At 38.5% G+C, this 17674-nt stretch overlaps 1 protein-coding gene across 6 annotated transcripts in view; it reads right to left on the reverse strand.

The window, feature by feature from the left end:
- Window positions 1-17674, reverse strand: part of pleca (plectin a) — an 81237-nt gene that overhangs the window by 42581 nt on the left and 20982 nt on the right. The window contains exon 1 of one of the 6 annotated variants that reach the window (XM_087787057.1): window positions 3975-4278. The exons of 4 other annotated variants lie outside the window; for them this stretch is intronic. In XM_087787057.1, the coding sequence (XP_087643183.1) occupies window positions 3975-4014 (40 nt within the window). In that variant the 5' untranslated portion in view covers window positions 4015-4278. Of the gene's footprint in view, window positions 1-974; window positions 1150-3974; window positions 4279-17674 lie in introns of those variants that run through there. One more of the 6 variants, XM_087787053.1, reaches the window with a different exon arrangement.

The raw sequence follows: 17674 nt of genomic DNA on the forward strand, positions 1-17674 counted from the left end.
ATTTGTGTAGCTGGTGGCCAAACTGGTTTTTCTTAATAGTCTGTGAGCCAGAGCCGACACGATAATACTTCTCCTCAGTCAGTACACCTGTCGTCTGTCAGTCAATCTTAACCTTTAACAGCACCGTGACTCGCACACGTGTGCTCCACAACAAAAGGTCTGACCTGAGGGTGTGTCAATGATAAAGCCACAAATACATGGAGCGAGAAGACCTTTAGACTGTTCGGAATATGTCGTGGGATAAAAATGGTAGAAGCATAAAGCAGTGCTTCAGGATTATTTTGAAGTCACTGAGGTGAACTTTTACTGTCGCATCTAAACTTCAAAGACAGACAACAGTTTTATAAAGTAGTAGCCAAGGCAGTTAAAGTTTATTGACAAGCCTGATAATATATTCAACTAATGCGTCTTTAACAAATCATGGTTTGAACGTTCCATCACAAATGTCACATCTTCTTTGCAGGGTCTGACACCTTCAAAGACACTTTTGATTTGCCAGCAATATTCCCTGAATCACCTCAACCTGTTCTTATCCATACTAGTCGAGTCTCAACCAGATCACTCTTGTAGATGTTTCAGCATACTTGCTTTGATCTTTATCTTGAACCTCACTTAAAAAGATTGTTTTCTGCAGGAACTTTTCATTCAATAACAGTTCATACATTTAAAGCTAACCATAGTTCATGAATCAAGTCTTCAGACGTCTGGTAACAATGTTGAAGGAGATCCAGACTCTCTTACGCCACACCTCCGCTCATACGTCATGGCCAGTAAGTTAAGGGTTAACTCAGACATCTCCATTCCACAGGAAACTGAGACACGCAAAGGGAAAAAGAGGGAGGAGGGGGGAGGCAGACCGAGCATGCATGCTTCTGAAACACACCAGAGAGCCGAGAAGACGGATGAGGACAGCCGGCAAACACCGGAGGAACTTTTCCTTCTACTGTTTCTTACAAGCTTGAAGTCAATCTTACCTTGATTCTTGTGAGCTCTCCACTTCCAAGCCAAGATCAAGGTGACAATGTGACCCGCGACCACCAGGGTCGGGAACACATTTCCAAGGGGGATAGCCGACATCGGGCCCGGGGGTTAGAGTGGGGCTTCCACGGCTCTGAAGACAGGTGGGAGGGCCCACGTGTGAAGGGGGGGTGTGGTAGGTGACGGGGCTGAGGAGGGGGAAGCACCTAGAGGGGTGGCGGCCTCCCGGACATTAAAACAAGAACTCCGGTCGAGAGTTTGACTAGGCAAGGACGACGAGAGCGCACACCTCCCGCTCGAGATCCCTGTGACTCACTGCAGATCTCCCTCCCTCCCCCTTTTCTCTTATTTCAACGTGCATTTGTTCAAGATCTGCAGCCAGTAGAGACAACAGTGAGAGAGCGTGGCTCTTATCCTGAGCTACGAGTTCTCACTCCTTATCTCCTGCAGTTAATAATACATCAGGCTTTCAGGCGAGGCTCGGGTTATTTGTTTTAAGCTCAAATATCGAGTTTGTTTGATGTTTTTAAATAGACAGTTGGTGGAGATGTAGCTCATTCAAACTTTGTTCAAAAACTCAAATTACACAAAATATGTTTAAAATATCCTTAACAAGTTTTAAAACCTCAACAAAAAACATTATCAAATCTTACTTTTTTTTTTTTTTGCAGAAAAACTAGAGAGGTGACTATGGCAGTGATCAGTACCTGTACCCAGTAAAGTTTATTACAAACAAGACCTACAACATGAGCATGTCAACCAGTACAAATGCATAACACGTTGCTTGGAGTGCACAGGACCACATACAATGCATAATTATATTTTCAGTGGTTGGAGACCACTGACCTTCATTTGACAGGTACTGACCACTGCAGACCCAGCGTCAATTTTGACACCATGAAAAGAACCTTCACCATATCAGACATGTAGTCATAATGTTACGGCCGAATAACGCAAATCTTAATGTGAAAGAAGATCAGTATTGATGTTTTTTATTCGTTATTATTATTCATATTATTTTATTTTATTCACCAAATGCCCAACTTCTCTTCCCCACATACACTTTTTCTATCAAACCTTTTTCAGGAGTTTTCCAGTTGGTTCTTTTTATGAGTCACGAACCCACACCCACCCCCTCTTTTTTCCACATTTTCTTTTTCCGCTGGCTAACTATACACTCTCATTATGTAACTTCACAATGTTGCCATAATTGCTTCCATACGCTCGGGCAACAAAACCCTCTTTAAACTTCCCCGAAAAATTTAGCAGTGTTTTTTTTTTTACAACCAAATGTTCCAAAAGCTCAACTTGGTTATGAGGTTCAAATGAAACTGCATGGATCAGATTCAAGAATAAAATATACTCTAAACAACTAATTCCAGAAACAACTTATTGTATCCCTCACATCAAGTACACACAAGTACACTCAAATTAAAGTACAACATTTAAAAAAACGAAAACTTGAGATTAGTTATTTCTTAACATGTTTTTTTATCATCTTGTGATTATTCCAATAACTCTATGTTAACAATAATGTAAAAGATTTTTTCATACTTACATGTATTCAACCAAGATCTTAAATATTTTAAATAACGGCAAAAACGCAAAACTCATGGTGATGACAATAATACATCGCAGTCACAGACCCTTTATATTGCATATGAATTCAATTTCATGCTCTGAACAACCTGTTATTAAAAGAGCAACAACTAGCAAATCAAGAAGCCTTTACAGAAAAATATAGATATGAAACTTGTAAATCAGCCACAACCAGTGTCCAAGCATTGGTTTTCTAAGATCATCTGCCCGTATCAGTCTGTTGCCAACACACCATCCAGCTCGTGTGAAGCTGCCGGAGTCACTTCTGTCTTTGAAGCACGTAATCCAACACCAGGACCTACACCTCAGCGGAGGGGATGAAATGTCACATGACACACACTACATCGGCTGAGCCAAAATAGATATGGCATGTCCCCTGGCATGGGCAGGAAATGTCAGTTTATAAAAAGAGAAAAACGCCTTTCCTGAAGTTATCATTGCTATTTAGTGCTGAGAGAGATAGTTGGTCAGTTCATCCTTAAGGAAAGATAATTAAGGGTGACTAAGCTTAATAATATAAGTTTAAATGTATAGTGTAAAGAGCCAAACGTCTAATGCATGCATGTCTAGTTTATCTAGTGCCGATCGAAAGTAGCTAGATGGTGAAAGATAAGCCAACCTCAAAGACGTATTAACGCAATTTCAAAGCACAGAAATAATAAAAGAGCATTTAAGTTGAAAAGCTAGCTATGTTTACAGTATAGTGCTAAACTGCTCTTTCTAACTAAATAACTATTTAGTAGAATTCTAAACGTGATCGAGAGGATCATCACGACTTGCTGACAAAGCTAGACAAAAAAAAACAGAACAGTAGCACAAAAGTAGCTCAAGAATGTACTTGTGTTGTGCAACAATTTCAGTGCATTATGGAGAGCATTCTGTATCTTATTTATATTTTAGCTATGAGTTAATAACTATTGAGTTGATTAATGTTGAAAGATATTATTGCAGTTTGTTTACGAGTCTCTGCCTATATTTCTCTTTCATGGTGTCCTTAGCTGATCCCAGAACCCTTAGCTTTAATAAGTCGCAGCCATAGCAAAGTCTACAGATGTGCAGGGAGGAAAAAAATATCCATCCACCACTCCCTTCGGTGGGAGGAGCCAGCCAACTCCCACTCGCCTCACATGGTGTACGTCTCCGCCATCATTCCCATATAGTGACGGACGATCAATATCACAACACTCCGATCTATTACGGACTTTATCAGTAAAATCCCCGTCATAACTCGAGTTATCTCAACAGTCTGGTGGTAGAGTTGTAGAGGGTCCAGATGTTTCTATAGACATATCTAATAGTTTTTTACCAACATCATTCAGACAAGTATTTGTTTACAATAAACAAACTGCTCTCAAACTATCCATAAAGACTCTTAAAAGTCACTAAAGTGCTCCTACCTTCTGGTGGTACCGGGCAGAAACAACAGCACAAGTCCATCTTCCCTTTTCACAACTTTCAGAGGAAATAATGAAATGCCGGAGACTAAGTTGACCTCACTTCATCGTGCGCTGATAAAAAAAGAGAAAAAAAGGAAAAGCGCAGGGGGGCCGTGCTAAACCGGACAAGGCTGGGAAGTGAGGCAGAATAGCTCTGATTGAATTTGTGAGGCTTTTCCTCAGTGGAAACTGCATCTCATGCGCGGTGGGCTCTGACGCTGGACTGGATCCATGTGCCGAGAGTCTCCGGGACCGGAGCGAGACAAAGAACGGAAAGCATGTGTTTTGCCAGCTGTAACAAAGACCCCTCTGTGAAAGAAGTAAGAAAGTCGGCGAGCTATTAAGTCCCTGGATTGTCAGGAGACAGATGTTAGCGCTCAGTGCAGTAGCCGCTGAACTTGAGCCACGGCCGATAAAAAGGGAGCGTAAATATCATTAGAGGTGCAGCTATTTTTAAGGCAGAGATAAATCCGTTATAATCAGTAAACTTCTCGAGTGTCTCGTTCTGGGCGTCTTTGACAAGCACGACAGCAAGGAGAACACAATGTGACTACTTGGAATTCCTCTTCTCGACAACAAGAGGCTTTTAATCTAAGAAATTAAAAGTATGCAATGACTTGCAGTCACAGATCATTTTGGTTAAGCTAAAGTATGAATACCCAAGTAGTAGTAATATATCAAAACACTCCCTTAATCTTCTGGTGAATCTTGTTAAAATGTTTATTTCATCAGAACTCAAGACAAATAATTCAGCAAATTATGCGAAATATACACCCCTAGAATCGTGTGTGGTCGTTCTTTGTTTCTTGGGGTGTCAAGTCAATGTCAAGTGCTGTAGACGTGACACCCAAAACTAAGCGGTAACCTCACTCATTTGGTTCATCCCTTGATCTCTATCGTTGTCTGAAGTGTTGCTTTGTGAACGATACCATCGGGACTGAGCAGCTTTGTGATCTGTTATAATGCTTTGATCTTTATGAATGGCCTTTCCCACTTCACTTTTTTTGCAATTTTAATTTTTGCCCGTCTTATGACTTTTTATTGCTTTTCAAAAGTTGCCCTCTGATTCTCATCTGTCTTGGATGGCCACCTCATAAAACAACAATTTGAAAAATAGTCCAAATACAATCAATAGCTGAACATAACTTCTATTCGTTTAACGTATATTAAACTCTACAACTAGCATATAATGGGAAATGTAAATGATGATTTAAATCCAACACAATGTAAACCAGTTATGAAGGTTCTCTGTTGGTATCAACTCTCCAGCAACTCATCCACACTGGTTTTCTTTTTCAAGCTCAAGTTTAGACTTGCTTTTCCATCCCTCATTAAATTCTCTTTCATGTGCATCGAGCTTTCGGAAGTTTCCAGATCAACTATTGACATTACACAATAATCTTATATCAACATGAAATGTAATCCAGTTACAACCCTTTTTTTTCTTTTACCAATGCTAGTTGGTTTATTCAGGTGATTCATCCTCCTTCGTGGATGTCCATCTCACATGTCTCTTTGAGAACCAGCCAAAAAACAAACCATTCAAAACAAAATTCATAAACTTCTACCCTCAGAGGTTATCCTGAGCCAAGCAGACACAAACATGACCTTTTATACCAAACTACTGAAATGGAAAAACATCTCAATTTACGAGAATATATGACATTTTACCACTTGTGCTCTTTACACAAAACTCCATGCTGTCGTAAGGTTATAACTAGTTTTGAGTATCATCCAAAAAGTGTACAACCAAAACCAGCCGATGAACTCAGAGCAACCAACAAAGAGACAAATGAGATTGTAAACTAGGAAGATGCAACATTAGAAGCATGATCAACAACTACTCCTGCAAGTAATCTGTAAGTCCTTCCTGCTTTAACACCCCCAAATTAACCAGAGTGGCTGGCTATTGCAACAAGGCGCTCTTTGTAAACTATCATTTACCTCGACTACAAGCTACAAATAAACAAGTGGCACAAGCGGAGGGCGTGACTCGACAACACTGTCGATCACGTCCTGTTATCTGACACACTCACCTGCCACTCTATACTGACTGGGAGAAGTTATGCTGACCCCTTTTGGTCAGAAGACAGAAGTGTCCGGACTAGAGGGACCTACCTTGTCCGTGTTGAATCAAAGCCTCCATGGAGTTTCTGCTACAGCCCGGCTTCATCTCTTACTCTGCGAGTTTTTGAGTACACTTCAGTTCTTTTTTAGTTTAGGTTCACTGTAGGCGGACTGGAGCACTGGAGCACTGGAGGGCAGATGAAGGAACTGCCACATGTTCTCTTCAGAATTTGGCTGCTTCGCCCTTTTTGTGGCGGTACCAACAGGAAAGGCTGAGTGGTTTAACATTTCCACTTCTGTGCTTAGTCATATACCCGCCGAAAAACACAGAACAAAGACAGAGAGGAGTAAACACAGCAGTAAAATGTAAAGAACAGACGGAGTCTCCAGTCTGGTGTTGAAAAACTACTAGTTTCTATTTTAAAAAGGCATAAAGAATCTGCTGTAAAAAATCAAACATTTAGCGCTTAGCATATTAGCGGCTTACGAAATATTATTAGTAGTGGATTCGTTTTTTATGAGGGAAATGGGGTAAAGTAAAATTGACAGGTATGTCAACTATTGAATTAAACTTAATTTAAAAATAGATGCAAGGTTTTTCCTCCCTTCAATAATTAAGTTTAAAAATGTTAGCAGATTTGTATGTTTATCGTAACAAATTCTCTACTCTTTCATCAACACACTTTCATTATTTTTAACAATATAAAATTATTATCTTTTTTTTTCGATTCATCAAAGGATTTATCTTTGCTAGAAGCAATAGCTAAACAAACATGTTAGTATTTTGAATACATTAGGAAATTGAACAATGCTATTTTCCATGATATCTAGCCATATATTTCATATTTGCCAATTACTTTTTTATTCTTTATTTACCTCTTGTGGTACATCTAAGTATACATCGTCAAATGTTGTCAGACTAGATGAGGACTTTGCTTATGCTAGCTTTGAAATGATGACACAGGTTATCACAACATTACTTAAGAATGTTATTGTGTCATCCAAGTTCTGCTAAGATGTAATATACAACCATTCTTAAAGTAATTCTCTATCATCAACTGGTCCAGCTCTATATTTAAGAAAGCAATGTGCAGTTTAAAGCTGCGATATAATGTAGAAAGTTTATAATATGCAAGTACTTTGGAAACAAAAGTTTTGATATACTATACTTGACAACATCTTCATGCAAAAAAACAACAACAATTGTTTTCCCTTTCTTTCCTTGTTTACTGTAGAATGTTCTCCTAACTACCCCAAAATTTTTGGGTAGTACCAGGATTCATCCGTCCCGATGTTCATGTGAAATGTTCATGTATCACATTTCAGTGCGTTATGGTCCTTTAGAGTAAAGAGACTTCCCTTTGCTCCATTAAAAATCCATTACTATCAAAATTAAAGTGTTTTGTTTTTCCCAAAAGAATACTCGTTCCCATCAGTTAAGAATCTACAGTACAAATATAGTTTAATTCCCTCCATGTAGGACTCTCATGAATTCTTTCCAAATATTTGAAGATCAGATCTAACGACATTGGGCACAATACAAGTTGGTACATGAGACATTCAGCCAGACAAATCCAGTGCCAGCCACTTCTAGATTTAGTTTCAAGGGCTTTCCTTATCAGACTTATTTCAAAGTGATTAATTTAGCTTAATGTTTTACCATAAATGATCAACCATTATTAAAGACATCATGTGGTGGATACATGGTGACCCATTTTGACCCATCACACTGGACATCAATCTGTCAGAAACACATACACTACAATAAACAACAAAAGTTCAGTTCCCGTAAAGGCTCTCACTTTTTCATTCCAACTTTACAATCCAGAACAGAGGTATCCACACCCCTCTGAAGAATCCAACTGGAAATATCTGTGTCCAGATGAAGGGAGTGATGTTGTTCCAGTTCTAAGATATGATGTGATCAAGAATATTGAAGATGACAGACCGAAGCTTCTGTTATCATCACTTAAAAATCACCTCTCAGTTTCTAAAGGTATCTCAGAAAAACAGGCTCTGATAAAAACACAATGCGGTCGAGAAAAGTCTGCGTTCACTTTATTAATAAGAAACAGAGAGTCCATGTGCTTCGTGTTGTCTGTCCTGAATCAACCTTGATACGCAACGCAGATGACGGCCTGGAGAGCACCATGAGTTTGGATCAGCCGCAACACATTATAGTCAAGTGTCACATTAATCCTTCAACTTTTATCGTTTTCCAACGCCGGATCACGAGAGAGACGTTTTCTAAAACACGTGTTATTATCTGGATCTTCAACCGTCCAGAAGAAGTTTTGAAAACAAACCGATAAAAACACACATAAGGCTACAAACGGGAGGAGTCAAGATGAGAAAACCCTTGCAGGCACGGAACAGCCAGGTGGTCATAATGTCAGGGCTCAGGTGATTCAACTAGTGCCATTCATAGCAGTCAAATAATGTACAATGCAAACCCTCCATCAAGATTATCAACGCTCTCATGCATGTTGGAGCACAAAGAGACAACTTAAGGTGACAGGATCCTAAAAACAAACCCACTCTGTTCCCCAGCAGATAATCACTCCCCACATTCCTCTCTTTTACAACGGGCAGTTTCATCTGCATGCTTGACTTCCAAGTCGTTAAACGCGACTCAAGAGAATGACATTCGGGATACAGAGCTGTGGGAAAGCGCTGAAAGGATAATGGGTCTTTTAAGTGTTTGCTGAACAAAGAAAGTTACAGAAACAACCAGAAGTCTTTTGCCGTTTCACTTGTCACTTCCGTCTGCACTCACATCTGTTCACTGATCCTCAAACATCTGCATTTGATCCACATTTTGGATCTACTTCGTCCCGATTTGTCCCTCGCTTCAAGGATTTACGACACACCCGAGAGCCAAACACGCTTTCACTTGTGTATCCACATTCGTATTATGTCTCTGAACTGTCTAAGGTCACATTTATCTACCGGATAAGGCAACTTAAAATAAAGCCATTCCTCACTTCACATGACAACATTGTTTCATTGGAGCAGAGTTGTCATGCATTATTACCTATGACAGTGTTTGACTTCATATGTTCACAAGTACCATATTTTCTGCACTATAAGGCGTACCTAAAAGCCTTTAATTTTCTCAAAAGACGACAGTGAGCCTTATAAACAGTTCTTTCAGAAATTTCCCTGAGAGTGTCATCTCAAAGGGATCAATAAAGTGCAGTCTAAGTCTAAAATAGGCAATTCATTGAAGGTGCGCTTTATAATCCGGTGCGCCTAATAGTGCGGAAAATATGGTATCAAAGCACCATCTTTTAACCGCCTTACAATCCACCAAAATTGTGATTAAGATCTTTCTTAAGAGAAATATCCTGAATTTCCACCTCTTCCTCTCTACACACCTGAACTCCAGTACGTGATGTAAATCACTGATTCTAACATGACCATAACCCACTTTTAAATACATGGTAAATGCCTGTATCCAAGATAAAAAACTTTATTTTTGGATTATGAAACCATAGCCAAAAGAAGGCCCTTAAATAAATAGCCCAAACCTGTGTTGCTCTTTGGTCTGTGGTTTACTTTTGTTTTTAATTAAATAAAGAATGTCAAAAAAAAAACCATTTTCAATTACAAAGTCAAAGAATCCATAAACAAAAATAATTTCGAACAACCCCCAGGAGACAAAGCACCCAACAAAAAAAACGAGACAAAAAAAGTTGTTTTGTAGCTTTTCTTTTCATCATTATTTATTGGATTTTACTTACTTTATACTGCTGTTATTTCCCATCTTGGGATCATTAAAGTAAATCCATCCATCTTAAAAAAAGAGTCTGGCACGGCATGTACCCCATTGCTTTTTTGGGGTCTGCAACAGGTGGGAGATCAGTAAAGATTAGAATGAGATGCTCCTTGCCAAAAACTATGAAAAGCTCCAGAAATAGAACATAAGATCGGGAAGTAGGAGGGCAAGAATCCAGGCCGAACATGGCAGTAATTTCTGACAATCTCAGTTTCATTAGATCAGTCATCTAATTTACAGAGAATAAATGTGTTCATCTTGAGAACAGTGCATTCTCAGTGGAAAATCAAGGTAAAAATATGGATTTTAATTCACAGAAATGTGTTGCAAATAAAAAAGAGGCTCAGGTCCTGAAACTAATATCATTAACTCTGGCATAACAACCTTATGAATCCTAACTCTGACGCCAGCTGCATCCCCTTGTTAACAAACTGTATATTTTGCCTTTAACAGAGAAACCGAGCGACATATGAACACTAACAAAAACAACTTTACATTCCTCTTATCAGGAGAGCGGACAAGATGAGACGCAGCTGTGGCATCAACAGAAGGATTGTAAAATATTTGGTGCAGAAGGTGGCTGAACTGCTGTTCGCCTGAGAGATCGCTGATAGAAGAAAGAAGGAGGAGGAATGTTTCTAACTAGGATTGACTTTGGCCGGTGAGGCCGGGTTGCCAAAAATGTTCTAGGGAGGAGAGCCAGTGATGGGATTTAGAGAACTTTTAGAGAACACGCTGGACCTTGGTGAAGAAAGAAAGAAAGGTTCAAAAACAAGTTTAATGTTGAGAGAAACTTGTTTGTTGGTGAAGCCGTTTGTTTGTTGCACGTGACTGTTGGTCTGTTTGATGTACAGTTTGTACGTTCACAAGTCAACATGTTTTTTCATCACTTGCAACTTTGTCGTTATATTTATTTGTTAAGGCTCCAGGTGAAATGGAATGCTCGTCAAAGGTGGCATAGACGATTTATTTTTTCTTGGATCCTTACATTTGGATCATGCTTCAAATCCACTTTAAACTAGGATTGCAGGCAATAATTAAATAATGGAAAAAGTAATATTTGAGTCACCTGTGGAACATTGTCCAACCATCTAAGCGGGCCGTTCAAAACAAGGTTACAACAAGCGGGTTCTTATGCAAAAGAAGGGCGTGGCTGACTTGACTAGCTAGCTATCAAATATTGCCCTAAATAAAAAATGGAAAAAGCTTAACAAATGTGCTTCAAAAGCGTGGTTCAGTAAAAGATGAGTAAATACCTCCATATTCATATCAAATGTATGTAATCAGTAAAAACCACCAAAGCAAAAGTTACTGTGTATACAGGTAGACATTTAAATTCTAAATGCATTTTGCTCACAACATTTTGAAGAACATCTACCCCACTATTTCTGCATGACCTGGCTTCTTAGCGTCATCAGGTGTCTTCACTTGATATACTTATTTCAATGGTTAAGTTTTGACTGTGCATTTCTTACAGGTTATTTTAGTTGACTTGCTCACACGTTTATTTGTTGGCTGGTAACCGCTGTAAATTATTATCTTCGTTGCTCATCCACTTGCTCATCATAAATAAAACAAAATCACCTCCAACGATATCTCTGGCATCGTAATCAAAACAGAACATCTACAGAAAGACCAAGTGAAAGAGACTCTCATCAGAACTGCTCGAGGCTGCGGCATTCTTATCGGGAAGCGATTAAGATAAACCACAGGATACAAAGATGCTTGTGTTTTCGCGAGCGATGAGGTCCGGCACCCATCATGACTCATCACAAGCCAGATAACAGGGCGCGGTCGGGCTCAGAATGCCCGTCGCCACGGTAACACGATAGGCTCCAGAAATACGAGTTGAGGGCCAGGACAGTGGTCAGAGATGCTACCGGTAACGGATGAGATCTTCCTGGAAGAAGCTTGCACAGCACTGAAATATCATCTAAACTGGATAATCTGATGTCAGTCTTAATATAGAAAAGGATCTGATTATCACTACTGCAGTAGATGATGCATAAGAAGTATTAGTAGTAGTCGCAGTAAATGTTGAATGTCAACTTAATACTGATGTAGTAATGATTGTGACAACAATTCATATTATTAGAACAAATGTACTGGGATTGTTGTACCGACAAAATAAGAGACGGAGAAATTCATAATAAGATGCCAACATTGGGAAATAAAATAATGAGTTTATTAAACTTAGACAGAGAGTGTGATCACAGTTTTACATTCAAAATTAATTTAATATTTAGAAATAATTTCTACGTATAAGAGGCCAAATACTAACTTGATACCAACCACTAGTTTCTATTGTAGTTTTTACTTGATCTCCCCTCTGTCCTGAACTCTGCTCACTGTTTTTAATCCACAAACTTTAGCTTTTGCTCGAGTCATACTGTGAAGCTGTGTTGGAGATATTTCACCCCGGAAATAATCGGAGACTTTGTGTGTCGGAGTGAAGAGCCATTTGTGTGGCCCACATACATCATCCTGTCTTCCTCGTACGTGTGAACAGTCTCGTGCAGAATGAAGCCTTGTTTAGTCCGTAAATCTGCCTTACAGCCGAATTCCCCGGATTGCTACTGTACTTTGCACTACGATGCAAATATGCAGCAGCAAAAAAGAGAATACTTGTGGATGATGGTGGAAAGGTCTCGTGATAGGATCACAGAGAAATTGACTTTTTTTTTTTTTTTTCTTCCATAATCCGGCGCCTGCGTGGCTGGTTGGTCTGTGGTGCAGTTGGCAAAACATTCTAGAAGCTTTCAAAAGCTGTAAGTGGCAGCAAAGAGAGCAGAGATGAGAAACGCTCCAGTCTGCTGTTTTTTAGAGCAGAATTAAAAACTTAATGCACAAGAGTTTTGCACTTAATTATTCTTTAATATTGGAAACGATGATGGTGCTCCTGAAACACGTAACCTCCCCCAGTATCTTAAAAATCAAATATACGTTTCATTTTCTCCATAAATATGTAAATTGTTTTTCAATAAACGTTTTAAATAAATAACCATCGCTTCCCCACTTCAACAAGACTCAACTGTAGGGAGAGCCCTTGTTCAAAATGTCTTTAAAAATCCCGTATTTAAAAGCGTTTGTCATTTTTTATGTTTGGTCAAGACTGTGACTCAGCTGCTACTGATCAACATGTGTTCCCACAGATTTCCCTCCAGGACACACACCAAAGAACACAAGGGAGCTCGGCTACTGCTGCAGTCTGGAATAATACCAGACCCAGACGGGATGTAAAACAAGGAGACAAATATCCTGCAGACAGAACAAACTGAACACATTACATCGTGTCTTTTGACGTGTTCTGGCCTGATACTTGTATTTGGACAACATTAAACATATTTATAGTTACTTATAATTCTGAATCACATGGCAGCAATTAGAGGTGGTGAAGAGAACTTCCTGCAGTTAAATTGAACTTGGGTTTCAACACAAATACATTGTTGATGTCGGACGTGTAGACAATAGACAAGAACCTCATGAAAAACAGCAGCAAAATACAGGAATCATGAGTCAGTCAATCTTATAAAACGTATATCAAACGACTCATTTCAATTCACTTTGACCACAATATTTCTCCACAGAAAGCTCTACCTTAACATGGTCACATGACCTCCTCCTCCACCACTGAGTGTTCCAAATCGCAGCAGAACTTACCTGAAGGCCGAGAACACAAAGACAGTTCACATTAGTTACGTTTATTTGTGTCTTGTGTGTGTAAAAGACTAAACTATTGTTGCCGATGTTCATTCCACACGGTCCAACTCTGACCGACTGGATGACCACAGACTCTGGTAACTGCAGATGCTTCACTCACAGCGCCTCCCGCTGGCCATAACTGGGAACGCCGATTGAAAAGCAGCTGGCTTCCATCTCCTCTGTGACATAAACAAGTATCCCGGGAGCACTTAGACCCCAGAGGGAGAGGATGTGTCAGATTACGGCGATGGTCGCCTCTTGGATCGTCGGAAATGAAGGTTAATGAGATGAGGTAATTACATCAGTGACTCAGCACAAGTCCTGACCGCGGCCATCAACGGGACGGAGTGATGGACAGAGAAACTGAATTACACCGACCACTGACAAACCAAACGATCCAGACAACATGACTTATCATTTCTTGTTAGGGGGAAAAAAAAACAGCACCAGCTCTGTAGAATGAACCATCTCAGGATCACCATGTTCAGGACACACAGAAAGAAAAACTACAGGACAGGATCAGAGACAAAATAACTAGATAAAATGACAGAAACATGATGCCTCTGAGGGATAGAAATTAACAGAAAAGAGTAAATGAAGTATGGTCTTTAGGAGGCTTAGAATGCAGATCTAGAATCTATTGAGAAGCTTTAAAAACAGTAAAATAAAGGGTAGACGTTAAGGGGGGAGTCGGTTTAAAGACCTAAACCATAGGTCTCAAACGTGCGTGCCAAGTGCCACCTGCAGGTTATTTTGCATTCAATGACTTGACACCATATTTATATTTTTTAACACTTTATTACCGCTTTCAGCCAGACAAGACCTTTGCTGGTAGTAGATCATATTAAAATCTTAGATTTATTCTTATTTATGCAAGTCTTATTTTGGTCATAGTCGGTACCCGAGAACTAAAGTCCTGCAACAGTTCAACGTAGGCTTTAACCCTTGTTTTAGCTCAGGGTCAAGGTGACCCAGAGGCCCAAATACAAACTTGTTTGAGGTATCCCTTGTGTTGCTTCTGCGTCACGGTAAACAACCTCCACCACTGCATATGTATTTGTATGGAAGCCGGGAGGTTGTTTATCTTGACCCAGAGATGACACCAAAGATACCAGGAAAACCATTGTTTTTGTGTCTTTGGGTCACCTTGACCCTGAGATAACACACTTTTATTGAATCGTTCCACATAAGCTTACATGTAAAAAATAAATAAATAAATAAACATATATATAAGATGAAACATGTGAGTAAGTCAGGAGAGTTAGCTTTTAACATTAGTTGTTAAAGTTTCAAAAAGTCAATTTATACAATTGTATTTCACCAGAAAAAATACTAATTTCAGTTATTCACAACTATAAAGATTATATAAAATTCCAGACTAATGAATGGAAAAAAAGTAACCCCACTACAGATTAATTAGACTTAATTTAACAACAAAATAAATCTTTAAGAGGTTGCCGAACACAAGAGGTCAACCTGTGATAGAAATTAGTACCAAGTGAAAGAGAAAGACTGAATTTTGAATTCTTCCTTTCTGTACAGTGCTTTGAAAGATGGCAGGACAAGGATGGAGGAAACATCCCAGCTAGTTGGGATGAGAGGAGGTGAACACCCTGAACAGGTCGACAGCCACACACAGAGTTATCTATTAAACTATGTTTTAGCACTAAAATTGCAAACTTTTGTGAGTGAAATGAGATTTCACTGCAGGGGGAGACCTGGGGTCAGACCCAGGACACATTGAAGAGACAAAGGTTGGCTTTAATATTCAGGTACAGGCTTTAAACTACTGGCACAGCAGGGCTATCAACACTCACTCTGGCCTCTTGAGTTCTGCTGTGTAATAGTAAAAAGTGCAGCACTTAGTGACAATAGTGCTGATCAGAAGCTGGATTTATCTTTCATGGTCAGTCACGTGCAAACACAAGCAGCAGAAATAGAACTAAAGTGCCACAGTTGGGCTTTTTTTGTCTCTCATGAAGGAAACCGGACAGACTTCAAGAAACTCGTTTGCAACATTGACACAAACTTCTGTAACACAACACGCACAGAGGTCAAGTGGCGTGACCTCAACTTTCTTTGAACCTGGTCACCCGGGTTTGACACCTGCCGGAGCCAGACGTGTGTTGTTGGTTGAAACATGCTGGTCACAGACTAGAACGTCAACAAAGCAGCACCTTGTTAGGACTGAATTACGATAATCCTATACACACTGTTGTACATAATGAAATTGAATTAATATTGGCTTCAATTCAACTCAACTAAGGTGTGGCCAGTGGTATTTATTTAGCTGTAAAACTATGAAACTGATCACTCACAAATGTAAATGATCAATTCATTTTGATATACAAATAATGTTCATTTACTTTAATTTGACATGTTTATCTTATTATTCTAGTTTCTAAGTATCTGTTAATATTTAAAAGGTAAAACATCTTTTTTCCAACATTTGTGATTTATTTATTCCTCCTGTTTTATCAGCAAGTTTCCATTGTAATTATTTAAGATTACTACGAACATGTGAAAATTCTCTTTTTCTTTTTTTGATTCGTTATTTAAACAAATGAAAATAGATGCTTTAAAAATAATAATAATAATGTCCATATTTACATGCATATATTTGTGTCATGATATTGTAGATTTGACTTGACTTCATCATTTTTTAACACAAATTCTCTCACCATTCCTTCTTTTTATTTTTACTTGTTTGTATACACACTATTCTGTTTATATATTTTTAGTTTGTTTTTTACAAATAGTAATATAAATCAAATAGATACTGGTCACTAGTACGGATACTGAATGTCCTTTTTTTTTTGTTTGTTTATTTTATGTTTTGGTCTCAGCCCTAAAAAAAAGTGCTTATTTTGGTTTCTTGAGTCGTAAAAGTTTGAATCATTTTAGTCCTAACTTGATTTAAGTTAATGTAAGTTACTCTTTTTCTCTCTGCACACATTACACTCCTGCTTGAGTTTGAAACATGTGATCTACACTGTGAAAAGTATTTTATTTTCTCGTCACTTTATTAAACTATTGCTCAAGTTTCATTTATTCAATGAATGAAACCAAGTGGCTCCATCAGCATTTGGATTAATTTGGAATTAACCAGAAATATGTGGGTCAAGTCTTACAGACGGAGGTGAAAGAGAGAAAACTGTTAAATTTCTGCTTCTTTACTCTTTTACTATTGACTAGCACGATGTTAGCGAGGAGACGACGTGATTACAAATGAACCAAAGCTGAGGCCAACATTTTTGGAAACTCTATTGGAGCGACTCAGTGAGGCGAGAACTCTTTTGTCTCCTTGTCTCAGGGGACAAAAACACTCCCTTAGATCCTCCTCCAAGATCATTTAAATGGCTTCTGGAAAACAGCTTCAGGGTTTTACCACCAGACCAGAGAAGTGCCAGAAAAGATCACTTCTTTATGAGTTTGCTTTCGGGCTGTGTGTCTGCTGGCTGTGTTTGAGACTCTTGGCAGAGATCAATGACATCAAATGTATGCAAGACTAGAGTGAGAATTCTGTGATCAAAGTTGTTTTATAATTATTATTTGAGATTAAAGAGTGAATTCCAAGACCCAAGAACCAGAATTCTAAAATGGATCCTGAAAGAAACTGGCAGCCAATGCAGTTATTAGGATTGGGGAAATGTGAGTCCTCCTACTAGAGCAGGGCTTTATATTCGTCCAACAAATGTACATGTAAAGTTAGTGTTATCCTGAATTTAAATGAAAGAAAATAAGTGTAAGTGTAAAATAAGTGTTTTTATTTATTTTGTCACTAATTTCTTAACTGTATCTCTTTGTTACATGATGTGAAGTGGAAATATGGAAAATAAGTATTTTCACAAAATCATTTCCTGTGGTGGTTTAAGCAAAAATTAAATAAAAAAGTTCCATGAAAAAAAAGGTAATCATTTTAAAAAATGAAGTAAAAATTGTAAATGAGGTAACAAATAGAAACGTCAATGTTCAAATCCAAAAAGCTTAATAAAGTAAGGAATCAAATATTCAAGAACAACATTTTAAAAGAAAATCAGAAAACAAAAAAGGGCAAAAATTTAAAATAAAACGATAGACATAAATATAATAATAAAGGGAATTAATAAAATTA

Source organism: Callionymus lyra, chromosome 3 (genome assembly GCF_982586985.1).
Source record: "Callionymus lyra chromosome 3, fCalLyr1.hap1.1, whole genome shotgun sequence".
NCBI lineage: Eukaryota > Metazoa > Chordata > Actinopteri > Syngnathiformes > Callionymidae > Callionymus > Callionymus lyra.